The sequence below is a fragment of the Rhinolophus hipposideros genome (genome assembly GCF_964194185.1).
Source record: "Rhinolophus hipposideros genome assembly, chromosome: 3".
NCBI classification, from domain to species: Eukaryota; Metazoa; Chordata; class Mammalia; order Chiroptera; family Rhinolophidae; genus Rhinolophus; species Rhinolophus hipposideros.
In genome coordinates, this window is record NC_138049.1 from 93,272,615 (window position 1) to 93,296,885 (window position 24,271).

The 24,271-nt window shown below is 39.7% G+C and overlaps 2 protein-coding genes across 9 annotated transcripts in view; one reads left to right on the forward strand and one right to left on the reverse strand.

The window, feature by feature from the left end:
- PLA2G7 (phospholipase A2 group VII) overlaps positions 1-5,704 on the forward strand; it is a 45,534-nt gene extending 39,830 nt beyond the window's left edge. For 6 of the 8 annotated variants that reach the window (XM_081044845.1, XM_081044850.1, XM_081044846.1 and 3 more), the window contains one exon: positions 418-2,437. In XM_081044845.1, the coding sequence (XP_080900971.1) occupies positions 418-560 (143 nt within the window). In that variant the 3' untranslated portion in view covers positions 561-2,437. Of the gene's footprint in view, positions 1-417 lie in introns of all 8 variants that reach the window. The other 2 variants (XR_013993108.1, XM_081044851.1) reach the window with 2 other exon arrangements.
- On the reverse strand, positions 3,788-16,900 carry TDRD6 (tudor domain containing 6; the record flags this gene model as incomplete). The annotated part of the gene is made up of 5 exons (XM_081044844.1): positions 3,788-4,363; positions 5,166-5,232; positions 8,184-8,273; positions 9,291-9,415; positions 10,840-16,900. 5 exons carry the CDS (start codon positions 16,898-16,900, stop codon positions 4,320-4,322), a joined length of 6,387 nt encoding a protein of 2,128 aa, XP_080900970.1. The 3' UTR covers positions 3,788-4,319.
- Positions 16,901-24,271: the final 7,371 nt, after the last annotated feature.

Here is a 24,271-nt window from a genome sequence, read left to right on the forward strand (position 1 = left end):
GAGGCTCAGGACACAACTATTCTAACACAGCCTTAGTCCCATTTTAATGAGTCTCCAGTGGTTTACAAGTTGACATAGCAGTAAATCAGTTTGAAACCAAATATTTGAGCAACTTAATTCTGCTGTGTTGCATTACCACGTGGTAAGTCATATTATGAAAGCTAACTAACGGTCTTTCCGTGAAGGCTGAGGGGGACCTCCATGCTGAGGACCCTGACAGCAGAGGGCCTCAAACCCATCTCGCATTCAGAGGCAGCTGCTGAACGGGCCTGGCTGCACGCGGCTCCGCAGAGAAGAGCGGGTTTCCCGGATCCTGACGCAGACTCTACAGAGTGTGGTGTTATGCTGCCTCCTGGTGGCACTCCACTGTTTCGTGCGCTCAAAAGTTGACTGTTCATTAACGTTTCTGTTTTACAGAACTTCAGAAAGATTTTGATCAGTGGAATGATTTGATTGAAGGGAAAGATGACAATCTTATTCCAGGGACCAACATTGACACAACCAACCAACATGTCACTCTACAGAACTCTACGGGAACAGAGAAACAGAATTTAGATTAAAAGTCCTTTTTTCTTTTTAAAGTCTTATTTTAAAACGGTCTCAAAGTGTGTGTGTGTGTGTGTGTGTGTGTGTGTACACACACGTGTGTGATTTTAATGTATTTTCCCAATGAACTCATATTAAACAATGTAGGCTATATCGTACTAGTGATTGAAGCTTCGATTAAGATATTTTTCCTTCAAATGTAGACTGCTGTATATAAAATTCATACCAGCCTAAATTTTACTTTTCCTAAAATGATCCTTTTGTAGTGCTCAAGTTGATAACTGTTTTTACATTACTTTAATGAACAAGGATATTAAAACAGGCATGATGCCAATGAAAACATGTTGCAATAGCATAATACTCCCTAAAAAATGCAATAAAAACAGATTTTCTTGCCTCTCTTTTCTATTACGAGCCGTAGAATTGAGTTTTCACAACATGGCATTCTCAGTAGAATTTGGCAGCACTACCCTTGCCTTCTGGTCATGTTAAGAAAAACTGGATCAAGCAGATAATAAAGTCATTGCTTTACACATAATTAGTGATACTATACAATTTGAATATGATGACTACCGTGTTTCCTGAAAACAAGACCAGATCTTATATTAATTTTTGCTCCAAAAGACGCATTAGGGCTTATGTTCAGGGGATGTCACCCTGAAAAATCATGCTAGGGCTTATTTTCCGGTGAGGTCTTATTTTGGGGAGACACGGTAGAAGGGGAGTGAACAAGGGTAAGAAGATTGGAGACAAGGCCAAGGTAGCAGAATAACACAGATGAAAGAAAGTTGGTAAATTTACTTTAATGGCTTATCTCTGGTGGGTTCTACTTACCCTGTTTCCCCAAAAATAAGACCTAGCCAGACAATCAGCTCTAATGTGTCTTTTGGAGCAAACATTAATATAAGACCTGGTATATTATATTATATCATATCATATCATATCATATCATATCATATATCATATCATATCATATCATATCATATATATTATACCCGGCCTTATATTATAGTAAAATAAGACCACATCTTATATTAATTTTTGCTCCAAAAGACACATTAGACCTGATTGTTCCGCTAGGTCTTATTTTTGGCAAAACACGGTACTAAAGAAAGGTGCTTAAGACAGGCCAGAGATTCCAGCTATTACAAATTAGTTATTCACCTAAAACCTGGGAAGGCTAACAAAGGAAACACTCAGAATTACTTTTAACTGCTTTATTTTCCAATTAATTTTATTTAATGAATGTTTTTAATTTTATAGGAAGCAGAATAGAACAATAAATGGAGGTAAAAAGATACTTTAAAAATTATGTACTTATGCATCTGGGAGTCAAGGAAAATGTTGTGTGCTTTGCTTGTTTCCCAATGGGTATAAAAACTTATGCCATTTATTAGCTAAATGTATTTCGATCTAAGTATGGTCTTGTTCCTATGAATTCTCCGTAATTAGTGTAATTAAGCCTGTGTGAACAGGGATAATCAGTACTTAGTAAGTAAGCCTGGTTAACTCTTACTATTTCATCCCTACCCTTTTTGCCCAATTAATAAATAACGGTGTATTCTGATTGGGCACTTAAGGCCTATCTTCATGTTTTAAGGTGCAAAATCATTCATTTGGAGGAATTTGGTTTCTCCTATCCTAGAACACTCAGATTAAAAATGTTAAAATACAGAGTTAAACTCCTCAGCGTGAAATTGAAGGCTTTCTATAATGTGGCCCTAATGCATCTTCTCTGACCCTTTCTCTCAGTAATTCACAAGTGTATCTTCTACATGAATGAGCCAAACTTGTCTATTTATTATCTCAGGATATTCTCATCTACCTCAATTATGTTTAATGCAAAACCTTCTCCTTTCTACTCACTGGAATTATACTCAGCTTTTAAAGCACTTAATTCTCACTGTTTCTGTCAGGCTTCAGGGTCTGAAGATGTTTCATACACACATCTTTTTCCTTCTCTCATGTAGCAAATCTTCTACTCATTTTAGAGATGAATAACTGTGGGGACAGAGCCCCAGAAAGCAGTTTCCAGGCTCTTGGCCTCATGTGGAGAGGTGCTGGCTCAGATAGTGGATGGCCGTCTGCTGTGGCTGGTTGGCCATCAGCTGTAGCCATTAAGCCATTGGTCACTGATATAACTGCCACGGCTACGGAGGGGAGCCGAGGAGAGTGAAGGAGGAGACTGAAGGAGAGTAAGGAGAGTCGAGGAGAGTTGGTCGGTTGGCAGCAAAGCGGACAGCAGGTCGCACGTCGTGTAAACCCAGCCTCCAGTGAGACCATAGTGGTATGACTTCCCTACCTATGGCTCCGTGGGTGTTCCTTTTTGGCCTCACCATGTCCTGCATTCTTATGTGGGGAGCAGGAGCAGAGACCCCGCAGGCCGCCCTGCTGGACACCCCGCATGACAATAACCATCCCATTTGTATCGATGTCCCATTCAATTGCGTCTCTTTATAAAATCCTTTGTTGGTGGCACAACAAAGGAGAAAGTAACTGCTGAAAGGATCCAATGAGAAAACAAAATCCACCTAGCATAGTACAGACCGTGTTTCCCCGAAAATAAGACCGGGTCTTATACTAATTTTTGCTACAAAAGGGATGTCATCCTGAAAAATCATGCTAGGGCTTATTTTCCAGTTAGATCTTATTTTCGGAGAAACATGGTATCTTTCAGGGAAAAGAAGGAAATATTTATTGAATTCCTACTCCTTTTCAGGTACTTTACATACGTTATTTCTAATCTTAAAAACACAGCAAAAAAAGGTTTTATTATTCCCATTTTACAGACGAGGAAGAGCAAAGCTCCAAAAGCCATTACCTAACCCGCCCAGATCACACATCTATCTACAGCTATGTAGGATATGTTTCCTAAAGCGAGGATCTGGACTTCGCATACTGCCACCCATACAAAACTATGCTTAAAAGCATGGACTCCGAACGTTTGATGGATCCAGGTCTGATCAATCCTCTGAGATTCACTAGCTCTTTGCCCTCAGGCAAGTTATTTTTCTCTAAAAAGCTTCAATTTTCTCACCTATAAAACACGGATAATATTAATATGCACCTCCGATTACACGTTAAATGAGAACTGCATTTAAAGTACCAGTGCGTGACTAAAACATAGAGCTAACAATTATTCATATTACTATGTTTCCTCTAATTGTAGAATTGTGGTTCCATTGCTCCAGGTATTCCACGACCTGTTTCATTTTTCATGAAATGAGACCACCACATCTTTAAGGATAAACTTTATTCAAATATTGTGTCATGTCAGAACACTTCCAAATTCAAACAAGATATTAGTCAAACGTTTAACTAGACACACAAGACCAAACTTCGGAAACAAAACAAAAATTCTGAAGGAATTTCAAAGCCATCCTCCGAAGTAGCATCATATAATATACTTGTCATAAACCTCTAATTTTCGATTTCAATTTAAGTACTATATTCAAAAGAAACCAAAGTAGTTTTTTGTTTGAAATATGAATAATATGTTGGAAAATTGATTAGCAAAATCAATCCTCCCAACTGATTAGAAATACAGTACATTTAAAGGGAGAGGAAAGAGCCCAGATCCACATATCCAGCAACGACCCTATGAATACACTGCACAGTCAACCTGAGACCTACTTTGTTTTTCACACATACCAAAGCTTTCAAAAATGACAACTTCTTTTGATTACACGCTGTCAATCTGCTCAAATACTCTGTTTTTTTCCGGAGTAAGATGCCACTTGTTTAAGAACAGCTTCTGACTGACGGGTCACCATCTACGGATCCACAGTTAAACCTGTATCACCTCCAAACCCCTTTTCTGAAACAAGAAGGGAAAACCTCAATGTGAGAAAGAAACAGGAACACGAGAAAATTATTCACATGGGTGCCACCATAACAAATTTAACGTCCTCTAAAAAATGGGGAGAGGGGCCAGAGGAGTATTCTAATTACTACAGAGCATTAGTACTACAGAAATGATTTTTTTTTGCTTTGTTTTAGTGTTTTGGCTCTCACACTCTCCCTATTGTCAAACTAAGTTTCTCTAAAAGATTATGAAGTTGGCATATTTTACATTTTGCTAGAATGATGTTAACAAGCCTGGTAAGCAGTTAGTCCGTTGTTCTCTCTGATCAGTGTGTATTTTTCACATAATACTGAAGCCACCAAGAGCTGATTACATTTTCAATTTGCCTCAGTTCTAAGAACCAGTGTGATACATACTTGTGAACATGATCTTTCACTAAGCAAGAACTTCCAACAAATTAAATCTTATCACGTAGATAAACTAAAAATCTAGAAAATTCCAATAGATCATTTGAACATGTGCACTAATTAACACTGAGAAAATCCTTTAAAATATGAATTTATCACATTCACAATTTAACTTTCAAGATGAATTCAATCAACAAACAAACTTCCTACGTATTTCAAGAATTCCTCTTTTTGGGTATTTATCCCCATAAGCACATTTAATATTTTTAACATTTTGTTTTGTTTTCCTACTACTAACATCCAAAGAAATTGATAAACCATTTTTGTGTGAGGATTCAGGGTAATGGTATCTTTAAGATTTGGCATTCTGGGTGATAAAAGTATTTTGTTTTAGAAACACAAGTTACCTTTAATTGCAGTATCCTCCGATGACATGAAGTAAAGATCTTTTCCCAGGCCTGCTTGGAATATAGCCTAACAAAAGGAACCTTTGGATTACAACCAGTTTTTTATTATAGGAACAAAATAATTAAAATCAGACAGGGGACCATAGATAAACCAGGAAAATGGTATAACCAACAAAAAGTAATCCTTTTAAAAGTATGACAATCTGATTTTATAGTGAAGAATCACCTCAAGTACATTTTTTTATTCTTCAACTACTCATTTCTCTGGACCATCTCCGCTGGTGCTATCCACACAGGGAATAAAGTACCCTTTTCCAATTTTTAGCTCCCAAACTTCCACAACTCTAGTGGTGTCTGGTGCATTGTTCAAGGGGCTGCTGCTTAAACACATAACCGATGCTTTATTAAAGACTTCCTGAAGAGGGATACTTCTTCTAGATTCTTCTCAACACCTAATAGCATCCTGTGTATGAATGATGTTTGTACAGAAATGAATTCAGGAGACATATTCTTATGGTAAAATAAAATAGCTCAGATGCAAAAAAAAAAAAAAAAAAAAAAGTAATGAAACAGACTCCCAGGTTATAGTGACTTGATGTATCACAGAAAAATGGTCATGCATAACTTAATGACTCACAATATTCACTTTCGAAGTGTAAAACCCGCTCATCTGTAGACAGGCATCTAAGTTTCTTCAAATTTAAGGAAAGGATCACTTAACTGTCATTAAGAACCTAATAAAAATGTGAAGCCTTACTCATGGATAGTTTCTGTATTTGCTAATTAGCTGAAAGCCCTAGCTAAACACATTTTTAGCTGAAGTGTTTTGTTTAGCTTAATGGTTGTGTCTGTATTATTTCATGAACACTTTAAATCGTCTTAAATGATTCTCTACTGTTTGGCAGGTGTGGCGCAGCTTATCCAAAAAGAATACTGTAAGTCTAGCTCAATGTATTTGTCTGTGGATTCTTAAAAATTAGTGGAGAAGATCAGAATGTGAAAGTTTTAGTGAATACTAATGCAACATTCGTGGAGCAGACTGTTAGTTTTGACAAGTAAAGATTGGAATTAACATAAGGTGAGGAGATATGTTCAATGATCTTTCATAGTGAAACTTTTCAAACTACCTAAACGTCCAACATTAGGAGAAATGGTTTAATAAATTATTGACCATTAATATCATGGAATATTCTGCACTTATAGCCTCCTTCTTGCAGCCAAGATGGATAAACCAAATGTAGTTTCTCTCTCACACTGACTACAGCTAAAAATTCGGGAAACAATACAAAATCAAGTACCTGTGGACTCTGAAAAGTAAGCAGGAACAGGCAGAATGAGGACTGAACTAAAAACTTGAATAATAACTCTTAATAGGGGTGGGTTTCACAGGTATATTCTGTCTGTCTGTCTGTCTCTCTCTCTTCCTGGTCTCCTAGGTTTGACCTGAGATTGGACCAAATCAGAGCTGTCCAGCTGAGGTGGACAGCAAAACTCTGTGAGAAATCCCTTATTTCTAGCCAGTGCACTGGGAAAAGAGGCCTCTGAAGGCTAGAGAATTGGGAGCGGGTAGGAAATCCTTTCATCATGTTTGTTTGTTTGTTTTCTCCTGGCCCTGTCTTGTAAGCTGTTCCAGTCATGGCCTGGGGACAGCATCACAATGCAGGCACCTAAAAGTCTTGACAGCGGACTCTGGCTGTGGAACTGGGAAAAGGCCCTCTGTGATTTGAAGAGTCAAGGAAGGAGATTATTCATTTTTTTTCTCTTTATCTGCTTCACTCCCAAGGCAGGCTCAAACAGAACTGCATGGCCGCTCAGAAGGAAAACCTTGCTAGAAATATGCCTTCCGGCCAAAGGACCAGAAAAAGGGATCCCTAGGGGCTGGATGAAAGAGGACCCTTGGAATCTGAAAGTGTGAAGAAAATCTCAGGGAGGGAAAAAATTGGAAAATGTGAAACCCTGATACTAATATACGTGAACTGATGTAGGTCCCAAGTTCCCCCCTGAGTTATGCACATACAGGAGAGAACTAACCAAGCATAGTAAAGTCTTTCACACCTCAGCTACAGCTGCCCGAGACCACTGCCCGACCAGTGCTCGGGACCACTGCCCGAGGTCCACACTAACCCCAGTGGCTTATGTCCTGGGCAGACAAGAACATTATAGCAAAGGCTTCGAAAACTAAACTGACAGTAGAGCAGCAAACACAGAAGCACAGACAGAACTTGTGGTATGAATCTAACTGCGTTGATCACCTGTTAAAACAAAAACTTCGATATTTTCTAAAGGATTTTAACAGGATCCAAAGTTTTACAACATAGTATTGAAAACATTCAGGGTATGATACAAAATTACTCAACATAAAAAGAACCAGGAAAAGCTAATCGTTTCCGAAGATAATCAGCAGATACAAACCCTGAGATGACTGGATATTGGAACTGTCAGACACAGACTTTGAAGCAAGAAATTCAACAAATTCCAAACAGGATAAACTCAAATGGCTTGGGAAATTGCCCACTTTGCAATTTTAAATGAAAAACACAGAATATAAACCTGTATGTAGAAAGAAGTCAACTATGTTCAAAATATGTAGATGATATACAAGTATTTCATATAAACAGAAAAACTATGAAACAACACCAAACAGGTCAATCTGTTCATCTGTGGATGAATGTGTTATAGGTGATAGATACTTTCCCCTTTTTAACTTTGCCATTTTCCCAGGATTTCTGCATCAAATGTATTGTATGAAGATCATGAACGCTAAACAATTTTCAGTTTTTAAGTCCCAAAATACAAATCAGGGAGTAAAACATTAACAACTAGCTTGCCCAAAAGGATGTGTGGTGGCATAAAGTCCAGAAACACTGATTTTGTCATTGCTGTTTTTCATTTTTGTTATTACAGTATTAGTACTTTTTCTCTCCATTATTTTTAAATACAAGGGCTTTGGAAATAGTTTGTCACCTTTTAAAATGAAGGACAATGCTCTTATGAATTACTATTTCTATAATTCCATACCTCAGGTGGACTCTTATCCAATTTGGGTATGCCATTCCAGACGTTCTCAGGGTTTACTATCTCTTCCATGCCATTTGAAAGGTTCAAAACCTACCAGAGGAAAAAAATAAATCATAAAAATTTGTAGTTTCCAAATATTGTAACTGATTTAGGGTGGGCAAGAGATGGAGAGAGTTAAAAAATAATACTAGTAAATGCTTCCTGGAAGAGGCAATGGCTAAAGAAAACCTTTAAAAGATAAGTGGAAATTAACCCATTTGCGAAAGGGATAGAATATGGGCAAATAGAACTGCCTTACTAAATACATCAAAGAAACCAAGCAGAATAGTTTAGTACACGTAAGAGAAATCAAGCAGTTGGCTGTTCATCTGATATAAGGTACATACAGGTACCATATAAGGTAAAACATACAGGAGTAAGACCTAAGCCTAGATTATGCATCGATACTTAACCCTGGAGGACCAACCATGTTAATGAGCTTGACTTTTCTATTCCAGGCCAGTGGTTCTCAAATTTTAACGGTATAAGAATGCACAGTCCTGGTCCTGTGCCCAGAAATTCTGAGTCAGCCAGCCAGGGCATGGCCCAAGAATCGACAGTTTAACACACCAGGTGACTGGGATACAGGTGGTTTTCAGATCACAGGAGAAACACCATCAACCGGAAGTCCCCAAGAAGTTGTATACCCAGGAAGGATGTAGTCAGATTTACATCTGACAAATTTCACACTGGCAGTGTGAAGAATCAGTTGAAGGAAGACTGGAAGAAGTAAACCAAACAGAAGGTTATTAGAGTAATCTGGTTGTACAATGAGGGGCTTAACCAAGGTAGTGGCGTGAGACATACAAACTTTTAACTAAGAGCTAAGAAGTGGAAGAGTGTGGAACTTGGTGACTGATAGGAGTTCCGGGGTAAGGGAGATGAAAGAGCCTAAGATGATTTCTTGCTAGGATGCTTATATACTTTAGAAATGATTTTTGCACTGCATCAAAATATCAGGGGGAATGAGCAGGGAATGATCCGTTTAATTGCATTTTCTTATCTGATCACATTTCCTTAACGGTCTGCAAGTGCATTTTGAGATGAAGGACTTCAGCTTTAACTTACCCTTGTGCCTTCTTCAGCTATTTCCAAAATCTCACATTTAGACCATGTGTTTCTTAGACTTGACCATACCGCACATTTGGATCCAACGTTAAATCCTTTCAGAGAATAGGTGTTCTCTGGTTGAGCTGCCAAATTGAATACAGTGAGGCTCAGTGCACACCTCTCAATTCCTGAATGTTAGCTACTACACAAGCAAACGCACAATCTACCTTTACTATTCCTATGTAATCACTAGCAGGTACGGTACAACACGTTCTAAGCTTGTCACCTTTCCTTGATTTTATTTTAAATTCTTCCAGGGGCCCCTCTCCATGTAATTCCTTACCACTTTCCTCAAAAACCATCACCATGTAGTGTGTTTTAAGGATGTGAGTCTGATTCTAACATTAAAAATTACTACTAAAAGCTGGTTAATATTGCTACGTGGTATGGCCTATGGTTAAATCACTTCTACAGCAAAGCCGCGTGTTCCAAGTGAGCAGACAATCTAATCACAAGGCTATTACGTATTATTAAAATGTAACAATGGGGACTAAAAATCTAGTGCATTATTTAAATAAATTATCATATATCCACAGGATGGCATACTGTGGAACTAAACCATCTTGAAAGCATACTTAAGAGATTGAAATAAAGCCCTGCACACTGTAGTACAGTGTGATCTCTATTTCTTAAACTGTATGTAAATACACACACACACAGAGGGTGAAAGACCTCAGAAAGGAAGTACACCATAGCATTCACAGCGGTCATTTCCTGGTGGTAGGATTATGGTGATTTTCACTCTCCTCACTCTATTGAGAAACCTTATTTTGTACAGAGGCTGAAATTAAATAACATAAAAACTAACATTTAAAATGTCTGACATGTATTAAAAGAAAAACCCTGAAAGTTACCCATTTCATTTAACTTTTGTATTTTATTAAATAGACAAGAAAACTGCAGCAGAAATAACTTACAGAAAAGTTACTGACAATAAATGTTCTCCAACATTTACTCACGGCTGTTAACTTTTTTCATTAATATAGGCTCCCGAAATCTAGTTTTTGTTTAAGAGCTTTTAAATGAATGTCAAGGTATATGCATGAAACAAAATACCAGAGTTAAAATTTGAAAACTCTGCTAAAATGATCCCCATCGTAAATTCTGGCCTACAATAGTGCTTGGCAAAGGAACAGTATGTTTAAAAAACAAACAAAACAACAAAAAACTTACTAGAAAAAAAATAACCTCTTGATTTTTAAAGATGTATTGTTTACATTGTAATGTGATTACTTTTTGGAAAGGCACATGTTAAGCGTTCTATTTTTAATCACAAAATAATTCAGTATTGCACCCAGCATGTGAAATATTATTTTACACTGATTTCACAACTTAATTTCCCTATGTTTAAAATACCCTCCAAATCTGATTCTCTTTTCAAGTTTTAACCTTTTCCCTAAAAAATTAATTTTTAACAATTCAAACAAGAATTATGTTCTTTAAGACAAATAAGTAATTTGGAAAGACACTAAGTTAAATGAAGACGAAGGGAAAAAAATTCACATACCTGAGACATAATCTGGTAAAGCATTACTGTGTTTCCTTCCATCTCTGGATTCTTCTTCAGAGAACAAGGAAGTGAGTGATGAAATGGCATCTCTGTTTTTATATCCTGTAAATTCTTCTTCATATATATTCATTTCAAGCTGCATTTGGGAATCACAATTCTGTCCATGTAGGTACAATGGCAACCTACGCTCATCATCAAAACATTCCACAGAACTTGATTTCCTTGTGTCCTCAGCATACATGGATTCTTGGGCTTTCGGACTACCTCTTAAACACAAGGGGTTTATTTGTTCATCTAGACACAGATGGGCTGTAGGTAATTCTAGTTCTGGCTGTTTCTCGGCTTCGCAGGTGAGGGGAAGTTGCACTGTAAATGGCTGCAGGGTAGCTTCTGTGTCGTAGCCTATGGGGAGAGACACCAGTTCGGGCTCTTCTTTTTCTTCATCCCTGACTAGAGAATGCTGTAACTCAACAGATTCCAGTTCCAAGAATTCTTTTGATTCATCATCAGGAGAAAGTGGGACCTCAAGTGAAGTAAGTTCTAATATGTCCTCTGTTTCACTAGCATGCGGTAATAATAAAGTGTTAAATCCTGTAACTAGGTATTTATTATCAAACTTTGCTTTGTCAACCAGTTGGCATTCTTCTTGACTTTCCAGGACCTCAGTGCCAATTTTATCTTTCCTTGGGTTTTCAAAAGCTTCAAAAATGTTATCAGTTTCAGGATCATAGAATTTATTTCGTTTGGTTTCAATAATGTTTAAGTCTTCTTTAATTCTCTCAGAGAGGTCATCTATCTGTGGTTCCACATACAGTGTTTTCTCTTGTCCAGCTTTAGTACTTGGTTTCTTAAGTCCAACCTCAGGACTGGGGCACCCAAGAGCTCCCTTTATCTCTGGCCCATTTTTTTCATAGGGCAGATCACTGTTACCAACACCAATCTTAGAATATTTCTTCATTTTCTCATTAATACTTTTGCCTTTGCATTTCAAGTCAACAATTGCTAAAGGGACATCACAAACATCCTTTTTGATTTCTAATATTGTTATCTCCAACACATCTTCTGTTACTATTTCATAAAAATAGTCATTTCCCTCTGGAGGGCACACACCCTCAGAAAACTTAAATCCTGAGAGGCAACATGGAAAGGCTTGCATGGGAACCACCAAAAGTTCAGAAGGAATGTTGTAGAGTGCTTTTGGCTCCACAGAGTCTTCCATGTTTCCGAAGTCCACAAGCCTGACTGATGCACGATAATCTTCACAAATATTGGTGATGAGCGCCCTATAATAATGCCCATCTTCTCTATATCTCACGATGCAAGGATCTCCAACATGAGGACATGAGATAAAACTTCTCCAATTTGTTACCTGTTCTCCCGCAGTTTTTACTTCTACTTCTAAATACTGAAGTTTCTGAGTATCAGCAAACTGACACCAAAAATATTCAGGCCCATCTATCACAGTGGCATAAGCTCTTATCATTTTCATCTTTGGATTATACCAGTTAAGAAATACCGAAGTGTCAATGTCTGTTTTGTGGACAGGCTTGGAAAAGTCACTTTTAATTATTTGAGTAGAACATCCTATTTCAGCTTTTCCAGTGAAAGTATGTTTGCTAATCATATCTTCTGCTATGATCCCATGTTCATCAGCAAGAATAACTTCCCATCTGTCGTGAAATTTAACAAATTCACACTTAATTTGAGCCTCATCTGTCCTTTGGGAAAAGTAATGTACCATTTCTTTACTGTTTAAAATCTCAGGAACGCAAAGTCCCCTTAAGGAGCAGTGAATGCACAAGCTTGGTAACAGTGCATTAATCGCATCAAGTTTACCTATCTTGTTAGTCTGAACCACAGAAACATTGCCGTAATCTATAAATTGTACGGAGAGGAGGTCATTGGGTTGTTCTTCCTTGACCACAGCACGATACCATAAATTGTCTTCTGGAAAAGTGGTGCATATTGCATCTCCCTTTTGCAAAGGTGGACCTGCATAACATTCTGGCTTCGTACTAACATTGTTTAATCTCTCTGAAAGAAAATTAAGTTCAGCCTCATCTTCTGTCAGTTGAACATAAAAGTCTGAAAGGTCATTTATGTGAGAAATATATACAGTTGTCTTAAAGCCAGGCATTATAGTCTTCTGAGGAAACTCAGAAAACTTTAGAGGCAAATCTTTGTTATACGAATCTCCTGTTTTACTCTCTGCAAAAGGGGTTTCAGGTTTTGTGGCTTTCAAAGGTGGTGGCTCAGCAAAAGTTCCTTCTTTCATTTTTGTTGTTAACGAAGACACTTGATTATTTTGATTTCCCACAGATGCCTGATGTTGAGTGACTACGTTTGTTTTGGTTGAACTTTGTAAAAGTCTGAGTTCCTTACATGCTAAGCTGATCTTAGGTATGTATGATTCTCCCAAGATCTCCAAATTGCATAATTTGTTCTCGACTGATGTACTTAAATAGTCTGCAGGTGACAACTTCTTATTTTCCGTTTTTACTTCAAGAGTGTCTGTTGTAGAGGGTACTTCACTTCCTTTTTTTTTTCTTGTCCTGCCTTTGTAAGCAAGTCGCCCTAACTTCTCATTAATATTGGCATTAATTTGAATACTGTCATCGTAGAGTTCTATAATCAGCCTTCCATCTGGATCTTTCGCTACAACCAAAGCCTTCAATGACTTATCTAAAACCGTCTCCTGAAACCATGTTGTAACTTCTTCTGGTATACAATCAGGAATATCCGATAATGAACATTTGACAGCTTGCATGGGCAAAAGTAAGACATCATAGGCGTCACTAGGTATTGGAAGCAGCCCGTCATTCGTTACCACATAAATGTTCCCAAAATCAACGAAAAAGATTTTATTTGGTTCTCTTTCTATCATTACTCCCCTATACCAATTTCCATCAGTATACTTGGCAAGGCACAAGGTTCCAGGTATCAAGGGAGATGTTTTTAAATTCAGCACAACTTTGCTTAGTTGTGTAATATTACATGACAACTGCTCTAAAATATTTACATTTCTTCCTAATTGGCAATAAAATGTCCAAGGGTCCTCAACATGTGTTATATACACTGATTCTTCACTTCCAATTTTCATATCGTGAGTAGAATAGTAGTAAGAATGTAGCTGAACAGAGGACTCCAGAGGCTTCTGAAGTTTTACTGGTACCGCAAGTCCCTTTTCTACCAAAAAATTGCATGCGCTCTGAAAGGGTGTTAGCAAATCCACGACGTTAAACAGTTCTTCATCATGTATTGAGGCCAAAGCAAAGATTGTGCATTTTAATTCTAGATTGTCTTCCTCTGCATTATGTACAAATTCACTGAAAGCGTGTATTGCCTTTTCATCCCAAACTAAAGGATTCTGACCAGTTGGCTGAATTAAATTATAAAGACTGCACCTAAAAGCCTGAGCCTTAACTCTGAGAAACTCTTCACTAATTGAATAAATATTCTTCACAGATACCACATCTTTGTCTCCATAATCTACAAATACTACTTTGACATGCTCTGAAGATTGTGCCCCACTGACCAAAGCTCTGGCCCATTTCCCATTTGCTGGTCGTTGTGCCAAACAAGCTGGGGTGGTTCCCTGGTAAGGAGTAGGGGTATCCTTGCAACAGTCCTGAATATCGCACATTAGAGTTTTTAATCTTTGTACGTTCCTGGTTAGCTGGCACCAGAAATAGCCAGGGTTTTCAACATAAGACACTTTGACATCTACTGTACTTCCAACTTTTAGCTTTCCTTTACAAAAAGAGCCTGATATAATTTCCAAGAAATCCTGTATAAGAGGAGAATAAACAGATACTCTTTTCTCTTTTTCCTGCACAACTAGTCCAGCTGAAACCTTTGTAATAGCTGTTGTGTCCATCAAAGCTTCTGAAGCAGATGTAGTGTTGTTGTCTCGCTTGGCTTCCTGTTCTCCCTTCTTGGCAGAAGACAGTTTGTTATTCCCAGCAGTAAAATGGTTTGAAACATGCCCTGGGGAGTGGGCATGTCCAGGAATATTTCCCTTTGTTTCAAATTCCTGATACTTGGCATATCCAGCTTGAGCAATTACCTTACTAATGTTTTCTTCCCCTGTTCTTGATTCATCAAGAATCTCAATAACATATTGATTATCCTGCTTATCAAGGACATGGATAACTAATTCTTTGTGGAGCACAGTCTTTTTAAAAAAGGAAATTGCTTCCTGGCTCCAAGTTTCTGCCAAAGGCCAAATATCAGCCAGCGTGCACCTCAGAGCCAATATTGGCAGCTGTCTAAACTGGGGAAGCAGCATTCTCACGTTATACCAGTCCACACTTTCTGAATTGCCTCGATCGACTAAGAACACATCCACACTCTCGTCATCTAATCTGGTGACCAGAGCCCGATAGTAGCCATTTTCTTTCCATTTGACACAGCAAAGGTCATCAGGTTCAGGTTTCAAAACTATACCGTCCAGCCTACTGGCTGACGAATAGAAACTGCACATTCTCCTCATCAACTTGCTGAAGGTGCCACTGTGTTTCCTCAACCGAATCCAAAACTCAGAAGGATTTTTAACAAACTCTACCTGGGCGTCATAGAAGGCATTCATCTTTAACCTGATAGATCGTAAGGCCAGGAGTGGAAGGTCTTCATCCACTTCTTCAGCAGGAGACTGAGAGTGAAGGGCTGCATCTGGTTCTTGGTCTTCCTCCTCCTCTTCCTCTATGCCCGGGTTCTGAAGAAATCGGTCAGCCAAGCAACAGGACTGGACCCCGAATACACAGTTAAGATTAACCCCATCTTCTCCATACAGGGTGACATAATACACATGCTCAAAGGAACAGTAAAATTCAATTTTTGCATTCACTGCCTGGCCCAGTATCAGTGCCTTCAGGTCACCGACCTGTGACCGAGACCAGCCTCTCCCACCTTCCCAGAGACCATACAAAGCACAAGGGTAGGTCACCACCGGCATGCGAAAATATTCAGGCAGCAAGTAGCGAAGGCTACTGTAACTCACTAATTCCTTCCTGCCAAAGTCGACGTGAAGCACCTGGGCACAGCGCTGGGGCCGAAAAGTCTCCAGCAAGAGCGCCCTGTACCATTGTCCATCCAACCCGCACGATGCACACGGAGAGCCTGGCTTGTCTGGGCTCTCCTCCTGCTCTTCCCAGGTGGCCACGGTGGAGTTTTCGGCCCCTGTCCCCGAGGAACCCTGGTATATGTGGGCCATGCTCTCGGAGAGGCGGTGGATCTCTTGCGAGAAGCTCCGGAGCTGGCAGTGAACGCGGTGGGGATGGCACACTTGGGTCACCACTACGGGCTCCGTCACGCCCAGCTGCAGCTGGGGATAGAAGTAATCGAGGCCCGGCTGCTCTTGCTTGGGCAGGATTCGCTGGAAGGCCGGGGTCCTGGAGCCCAGGCCACCACTGGTCGCCGAGAGGTAGCGCTTGAGCAGCGAGCGGAAGAGGCTGTGGGGTACCTGCCGGGCCAGGCCGAGCTCCTGCATCTGCTGGGAAAGGGCAGGCACCTCCAGAAGGACCAGGTGGTGCAGGAGCAGCACATCCAGGACGCGCCCGTGCACCTCCGTGCCCTGCAGCTCGCTAAGGAAGTCCACGGCGCTGGCCGGCCAGTGCTGGGGCTCGCCCCCACCCGCGCTGCCGCCGCCCGCGGGCACCAGGCCGGCCAGCACGCAGCCCAGCACCTCCGAGGGCAGGTGGAAATACTCGCTGCGCCCCGGCACCAGCGAGCCCGCGTCGGCGGTGATGGTGCGGCCCTCGTCCAGCAGGAAGACGCGGCTCTCCTGCGCCTGCCGGCTGACCACGCGGCCGCGGTGCCACAGGAGCCCCACCTGCACCAGGCACAGCTCGCCGGGTGAGGCCGAGGCGCCGCCCAGCGCCCACGGGCCACACGTGGCCGCCGCTTCCTGGATCTCGCGGTTCAGCCGCAGGTACTCGTCCCGCCGCTCGCCCACCAGCCCCCATAGCTGCACGGGGACCACCTCACGATGCACGTCCACGAAGGACACCCGCAGGACCAGCGAGGCTCCCGGCGTCGGCAGGCCGGGCGTCGAGCACATCTCCGTGGAGCAGCGCGGCCACCACGCACCGAGCGGTGAGGGCGGCGTGCCAGGCCCGCAAACACCCCCGCACCAACCCAGGCTCAAAGGACACAGGGACCGAGGACGCCCGAGGCGCGACCTCAGCACTCAGGCCGACGGGTGCGACCCCACAGCCCCACCAACCGCTCCCGGTTGCGCGGCTGCGCAGGCGAGTGCAGCGCGCGGCGCCCCCGCTTCCGGCCGCGGGCGGCGGGGGGGCCTGCGTGGGCGGCCGCGGGAGCCGGTTCCGGGTGTGATCGCGGCCCCGAGGAGCGCTGGCGTGGCGTGAGGGCAGAAGGGGCTTGCAGGGCCGGTTAGGAGTCCCAGAGGTGGCAGGATTGGACACAACGTGCCTGTCCTCAGAGCGCCTTCCACCTGGAGGATGCCGTGGGAAGGCGGGAGCAGTGCGAAGGCAGGCCGTGGGGACACCCAGGCCAGAGAGGTACTTCCTCGTGGGTGGTCCTGCCATGCTGATGAGCCTCGTGAGCCAGGCCGCTGCTAGCCCTTGAGGGAGGGGGCAGGAGGAACGAGGGCCCAAACTCTGGGAGGTGCAGAGGCGGGGTGCGCAGCTCCCAGGCTGAGGGGTGCAAATGCACTTGTTCTCCGCGGGGCACAGGGTCTCTGCTCAGGGATGTGTGCTCCAGCAAGCTGCTGACTCTCTGGAATGTGCACCTGTTTGATCGCCCGAATCGGTAGCGTTGTCACGAAGGTTCAAGTATACGGAGATTGTTAAATATATCCTTTCCCACAATTACCCGGTAGGAGTTCTTTCGCTGGTTTGTTTGACTAATTGTCGCATCCCAACTTTTGCAGTCATTTTATTTCTTCGTTTACACACACAGCTAGGACGGAACTGGACTCCTGAAAGGAGGTCAAGAGGAATGGAAGCAACGTGACTTCAAATTCTTCCTGTATCCACTGGCAGAGGGTCTGTCTGCTGGATTCTGTTTTTTCCCCCACCTAAATCTTACCAAGGTAACCCTTAACGACTCCGTTTGTCAGCGGGGAGGGAGTGGAATGGAAAAGTGCAAGCAAATTATGAGTAGCTTCCACATATATGTGTCCACATTAGATTTTTGTTCAGGGAGTTTCTCCTAGTTCCTCATACTTCTCCATTTCACACCTTTACATTTCAAAGTATCATCAAATACATATACAGTATATATATATATATATATATATATATATATATATATATATATATATGTATATATATATAATCAAGATAATGCTTAATATGGATAATCCTGGCCTAACATTGTAAATCTCAGTGCCCTCAATCTACCCAGATTAGAGGCTACCATATACTTCTAAGGCTTCCTGTGCTTACTTCGCTCTTTCACATTGTATTGCAATTGTCTTGGATCCCTTTGTCATCCTACCAACTTAAAAGCCCTTTTTGGCAAGAACTGCTTTTGCATTCCTGGAATCTGGAATGGGGCTAAGGCAACAAATAAGCACTGAATGAATAAATGAAGACGAATTTGATCCCTCTAAACAGTTAGACTTTTACCTGACAAACTCATCCTTGAAAATTCAATTCCATTCTCCAGATTTTCTGTAATTAATGTTTCCTATTCATGATGGAAGAAAAATAAGCATTTGATTTAAAACTATCCAGCAAGATCTAGCTCAAATGTCTCTTCCTCGTGACTCTACTATTCACCCAGGCAGAATTGATTATTTCCTACTTTTACGTATCTCATATTATCTATCTGTGTTTTATTTATCTTGTCCCCAAACTCCTTTCATGGCCCAGAGCTTTTAATCCTAGATGTCAAAGTGTATCGTGTGGCTGTCATGGCCTGATCAGAGAGCTCTTTCCTCCCATCCAGATTTTTCCGGTACCCCACCTGTCCCATGTCTGGAGTAGATATCTACTTTGCTCTGTCTCCTTCTGCTTCTAGACAAGGAACTGAAAAAGTCAGACCATTGCACTGTGATATTTCCCATAATTTATTAAGCAAAAGATCTTGAGTTTCATAGAAAATTAAAAAACAACCACTTTCCTTTTATTAGGCTTCAGAGGCCCCTGTCTTCAGAAATGGCGAGACAGGGAATAATTTTATTCTAATACAAATATTTAAGAGTTAAAAGAGAAAAGGAAAAGGTAATGGATGGAATGTGTCTGGGAGGTATTGGGACTGAGGTATTGTGTCTGAGAGGTATGAGTCATTTCAGTATCTTTATGAAAAGAAGATACAGGGAAATTGGGCAAAACAGATAAATCATATTTGTTTTGTGCTTTCTTAGACCTCCCTATATAGAGAACTCTAAGCAGAAATACAGTGCGCTTTAAAGTCTGTAGTTTCCACACGACTAATTAGCCCTGTTTAAAGATGCTTACTTAAAAAAATCGTTGTTCAATAAATATTTTTTAAAAACCGTTCAAATGAAAAAATACTCTGTAAAGAGAAAGAGAAGACAATTTAAGATCAAAGAAAATATTTGGAAACCTCATGTCTGACAAAGGACTTGTATCTACGATATGTACTCTCAAAACTCAACAGTAAAAAAAAAAGTCCAATTTGAAAATGAGCAAAAGATAGGAAGAGACATTTCTCTGAAGAGAATATACAGATGGCAAAGAAGAACGTGAAACAATGTTCAACATCATTAGCCATTAGGGAAAAACAAAACCACAATCACATATCAGTATAAACCTATGATAATGACTGGAAAATAGTGATAACATCAATCAGAATGTGGAGAAACTGGATCACTCATACAGCTTGTGGGAATGTAAAACAGTATAGCCACTTTTTAAAAACTAAGTGGATGCTTGCCATATGACCTTGCAATTGCTATATTGGGCATTTATCCCAGAGAAATGGAAACTTATATTTGTACAAAAACCTGCACATAAATGTTTATAGCAGCTATATTCCTATTAGCCCCAAACTGGAAACAACCCAAATATCCTTCACTGGGCAAAATGGTTAAATTAACTGTGGTACATCCATGCCATGGAATACAATTCAGCAATAAAAAGGAAGGGAACTATTACCAACTTGGAAAGTGCTCAAGGGAATTATGCGGAGTGAAAAAAAAAATAACCAAACGTCTGAATACTGTATGATTCCATTTATATAATATTCTTGACTTACCGAAAGTGAGAAATAGAGAACAGATAAGTACTTGCCAGGAGTGGGGGACGAGGGAGAGTGGATGAGTGGCTATAAAGTGGGTAGCATGAGGGAGCTTTGCGATGAAACTGGTCTGGATCTTGAATGTGGTAGTAGTTACATGAAGCTTACAAAGGTGATAACATTGCGTAGAACTAGACACACACAAACATCACGTGCTTGTAAAACTGGTGAAGTCTGAATCTGTGGATTATACCAACATCACTCTGCTGTGTTTGATTGTGCGCTACAGTTCTGCATGGTGTTACCATCGTGGAGAGGGCTGAGTGAAAGGTGCCTGGGACTTCCCTTTTTTTGCTACTTCATGTGAATCTAAAATTATTTTTAAATAAAAAGTTTTTAAAAATTCTATGAAATTCAGATTTCAGTGTCCATAACTGAAGTTTTATGAGAATACACATAAATTCAAGACTATGCCATTACAGGGAGACACTTAGAGTAGAAAGAGCAAGCCAAGGCAAATTATTTATCTGTCCTCTTGCTTCTATATCTGAAAATGGGTATAAGGGCACACACCATATAGTGTAGTTCTGAAGCGTGAATTAATGTAAGTACAGGTAGCATGTTTGCATTAAATAAATACCTGAGATGCAACAAAACATAGTGGAAAAGCAAAGACTTTAGATTTTGGAAGTCTCTGGTTCTCATCTCAGGGCGACATGGCAATGAACTTTTCTGAGTTAGTTTCTTCATTATAAAAATGGAATTTTACTTTATTGTGAAGATTAAATGACCCATATAGGTAAAGAGCCCACCCCAGTAGACATATAATAAATATGTGGTTATTAGTAATAGTAACTGAAATAAAAATTTACGACACTTTCTTGTTCTCCTAAAGATTTAATTTTTAGAAAAGATTTCTTAAAAATTAGGCTTATTGCGGCATAATTTATATACAGCAAAATTCCCCCTTTTGTGCAGTTTGATGATGTTTTGACAAGTATACAGTTATACATTTGTATACAATGTACAGTACGCATTTGTTTACAGTGTAAATGCACATCACCACAAATGTACAAATGTATATAGTTGTAAGTGCTCACCAACATAGCTGAAATACAAAACATTTGCATTATCCAAATAGTTCCCTCCTGCCTCTTTGCATTCCATCCCCTCCCTCTCTCCTGGGCTCAGTCTTGGCAATCACAGTCCCTGGTAACCTGTCACCACAGTGTTGCCTTTTCCAAAATGTCATATAAAATGGAATCCTGCAGTTTGTAGTCTCTTGGGGCTGACTTCCACCACTTAGCCTAATGCTTTCGAATTCATCCACGTTGTCTGTATCAATAGTCTTAATGCTGAATAGTTTCCCATTGTATGAACATATCACATTTATTGATGGTCCTTCAGGTCATTTCCAATTTTTGGTGACTATCAGTACAGCTGCTGTAAACATTCACATACGTACATGTCTTTGTGTGGACATAAATTTTCATTTCTCTTGGGTAGGTACTACTAGGAGTGGGATTGCTGGGTCATATGGTAAGTATATGTTAACATTAGAAGAAACTGGCAAATTATTTTCCAAAATAACTATCATTTTGCATTCCTACCAACAACAACCTGTTCTACATCCTCATTAGCACTTAATATCGTCAGTCTTTTTCATTTTAGCCATTCCTGTATTTTGTGGTGATATCTTACTGTGTTTTTAATTTGTATTTTCTTAATGATGTTGCACATTTTTTACGTGCTTATCTGCCATTGTATCTTCTGTGATGAAGTATCTGATTAACTCCTTTGCCCATTTTTAAAGAGGTTGTTTGTCACCGTTGGAGTTGTAAGAGTCCTTATGTTTTGTGGATACAAGTCCTTTATCAGATATGTGTTCGGCATATATTTCCTCTCAGTATGTGGTTTGTCATTTCATTTTCTTGATATTGTCTTTTGAAGAAAGCAGTTTGTAATTCTCATGAAATCAAATCATTCACATATTTTTTTTCTTGTCTAAGTGGTAGTTTTTGTATCCCAAGAATCCTTTGCCTAAACCAAGTTAAAAAGACTTTCAGTTTTCTCCTAGAAGTTTTATAATTTTAGCTCTTTAGTTTTCAGTGAACGAGTCTTACTTACATTTTGTTAGATTTATCCCTAAGGTTTTCATGGTTTTTGATCTTATTATAAATATTATTTTTTTAAATTCTAGTGTCCAATTTTTCCACTGTTACAGCAATATACTTATTTTTATGTATTGATTTTATATTTTTTCACTTTGCTAAGACTCACAGTTAACTCTAGTAGCTTTTTTTATAGATGCCTGGGGATTTTCTACACAGTAACATCATCAATGAATAAAGAGTTTTGTCTTCCTTTCCAATATATATGCCTTTTATTTCTCTTTCTTGCCTCATTGTAACGACTTAAGACCTCCAGTACATTGTGTACAGAAATGGTGAGAATGGATATTCTTCTCCTGTTTCTGATTTAGGGAGAAAGCCTCAGTCTTTGACTAGAGGGATGTTAGCTATAGGTTTCATTTAAATCCCCTTTATCAGTTGAGGAAGTTCCTCTCTTTGTCGAGTTTGTCGAGAACTTTTATCAGGAGAGGGTCTTGGATTTTATCATGTACTTTTTCACATTTCATATGAGATAAGTTTTTTCTACTATTGTTTGTTAATAAGGTGAATTATATTCACTGATTTTTGAATGTTGAAACAACCTTGTATTCCTGGGATAAACCCCACTTAGATATGATGTATTATCCTTTTTATAATGCTAAATTCAGTTTTTTAATATATTTTTGCATCTAAATTGTGGTAAAATATACATAACACTTAGCATTTTAACCATTTCTAAGTGTACAGTGCAGTGGCATTAAGTACCTTCACATTGTTGTGCACCCATCTCCACTATCCAGCTCCAGCGCTTTTCATCATCCCAAACTGAAGCTGTGTACCCATTAAACACTATCTTCTTATTCTCCCCACTCTAGCCCCTGGTAACCACTATTCTACCTCTGTTTCTATAAATTTGATTACTTTATGTATCTCATATAGTAGAATCATACAATATGTGCCCAGTTGTGTCTGGCTAATTTCACTCAGCATGGTTTTCAGATTTATCTATGTTGTAGCATGTCTCAGAATTTCCTTTCTTTTTAAGGCTGAATAATATTCCATTCTATATATACCACATTTTGTTTATCCATTCATCCATCAAGGGATGTTTGGGCTGTTTCCGCTTTTTGGCTATGTGAAAAATGCTTCTATGAGCATTAGTGTACAAATACCTATTTAAGTCCCAGCTTTTAATTTTTGGGGGTACATACATAGAAGTGGAATTCCTGGATGACATGGTAATTCTATGTTTAATTTTTGAGGAACCTCCTATACTGTTTTGTATGGCAGCTATACCATTTTACATTATTACCAGCAATGCAAAGGTTCCAGTTTCTCTACCTCATCAGTAACACTCGTTATTTTCTGTGTTTTGCTCTGTTTTTATGAGAGCCATGCTAATAGGTGTGAGTGATGCTTATAGATTTTATGAGCATGTATGTGCATAAGATATATTGACTGTAGTTTTTTATAAATATATTTAAGCATGTTGGACCATAAGTAAAGAAAACCAATGGGGTGTTAAGGATGCCCTGAGGTTTCTTGGCTGCAGAATTGGCTGTGTAGTGCAACAGAGAATCTGGAGGAAAAGCAGATTTTAAAAGGCAAGGAAGGAGTTGTACAAAAGAAAAAATGATTTCATATTGGGAAATTTGAGCTCATAAGGACTGTGGGCCATCCTAGTATAGCTATGTACATAATTGACAATTGAGAAAACACAACGGAAGCCTGAGAAATGAGTAAGGACCAGACACACAGGTAATGGTAAGATCTACCATTTACTGAGAGCCTGTTACGTGTTTGGGAGTTACCCGCCTAAGTGTAGTAGCTGAAATCACAGAAATGCATGGCTCTTCCTAGAGAGAGAATGAAAATTGAGAAGAGGGCCAAGAATAGAGAACCTTGGGATCCAAGATTTAAGGACTTGGCAGCAAAGTAACTGAAAAGTAGTAATGAAAAATATAGCCGTGTTTCCCCGAAAATAAGACCTAGCCGGACCATCAGCTCTAGTGTGTCTTTTGGAGCAAAAATTAATATAAGACCCAGTATTATATTTTATTATACCCAATCTTATGGTAATATTTTAATATAAGACCAGGTATTATATTATATTAAAATAACATATTATATTAAATAATATAATATTTAAT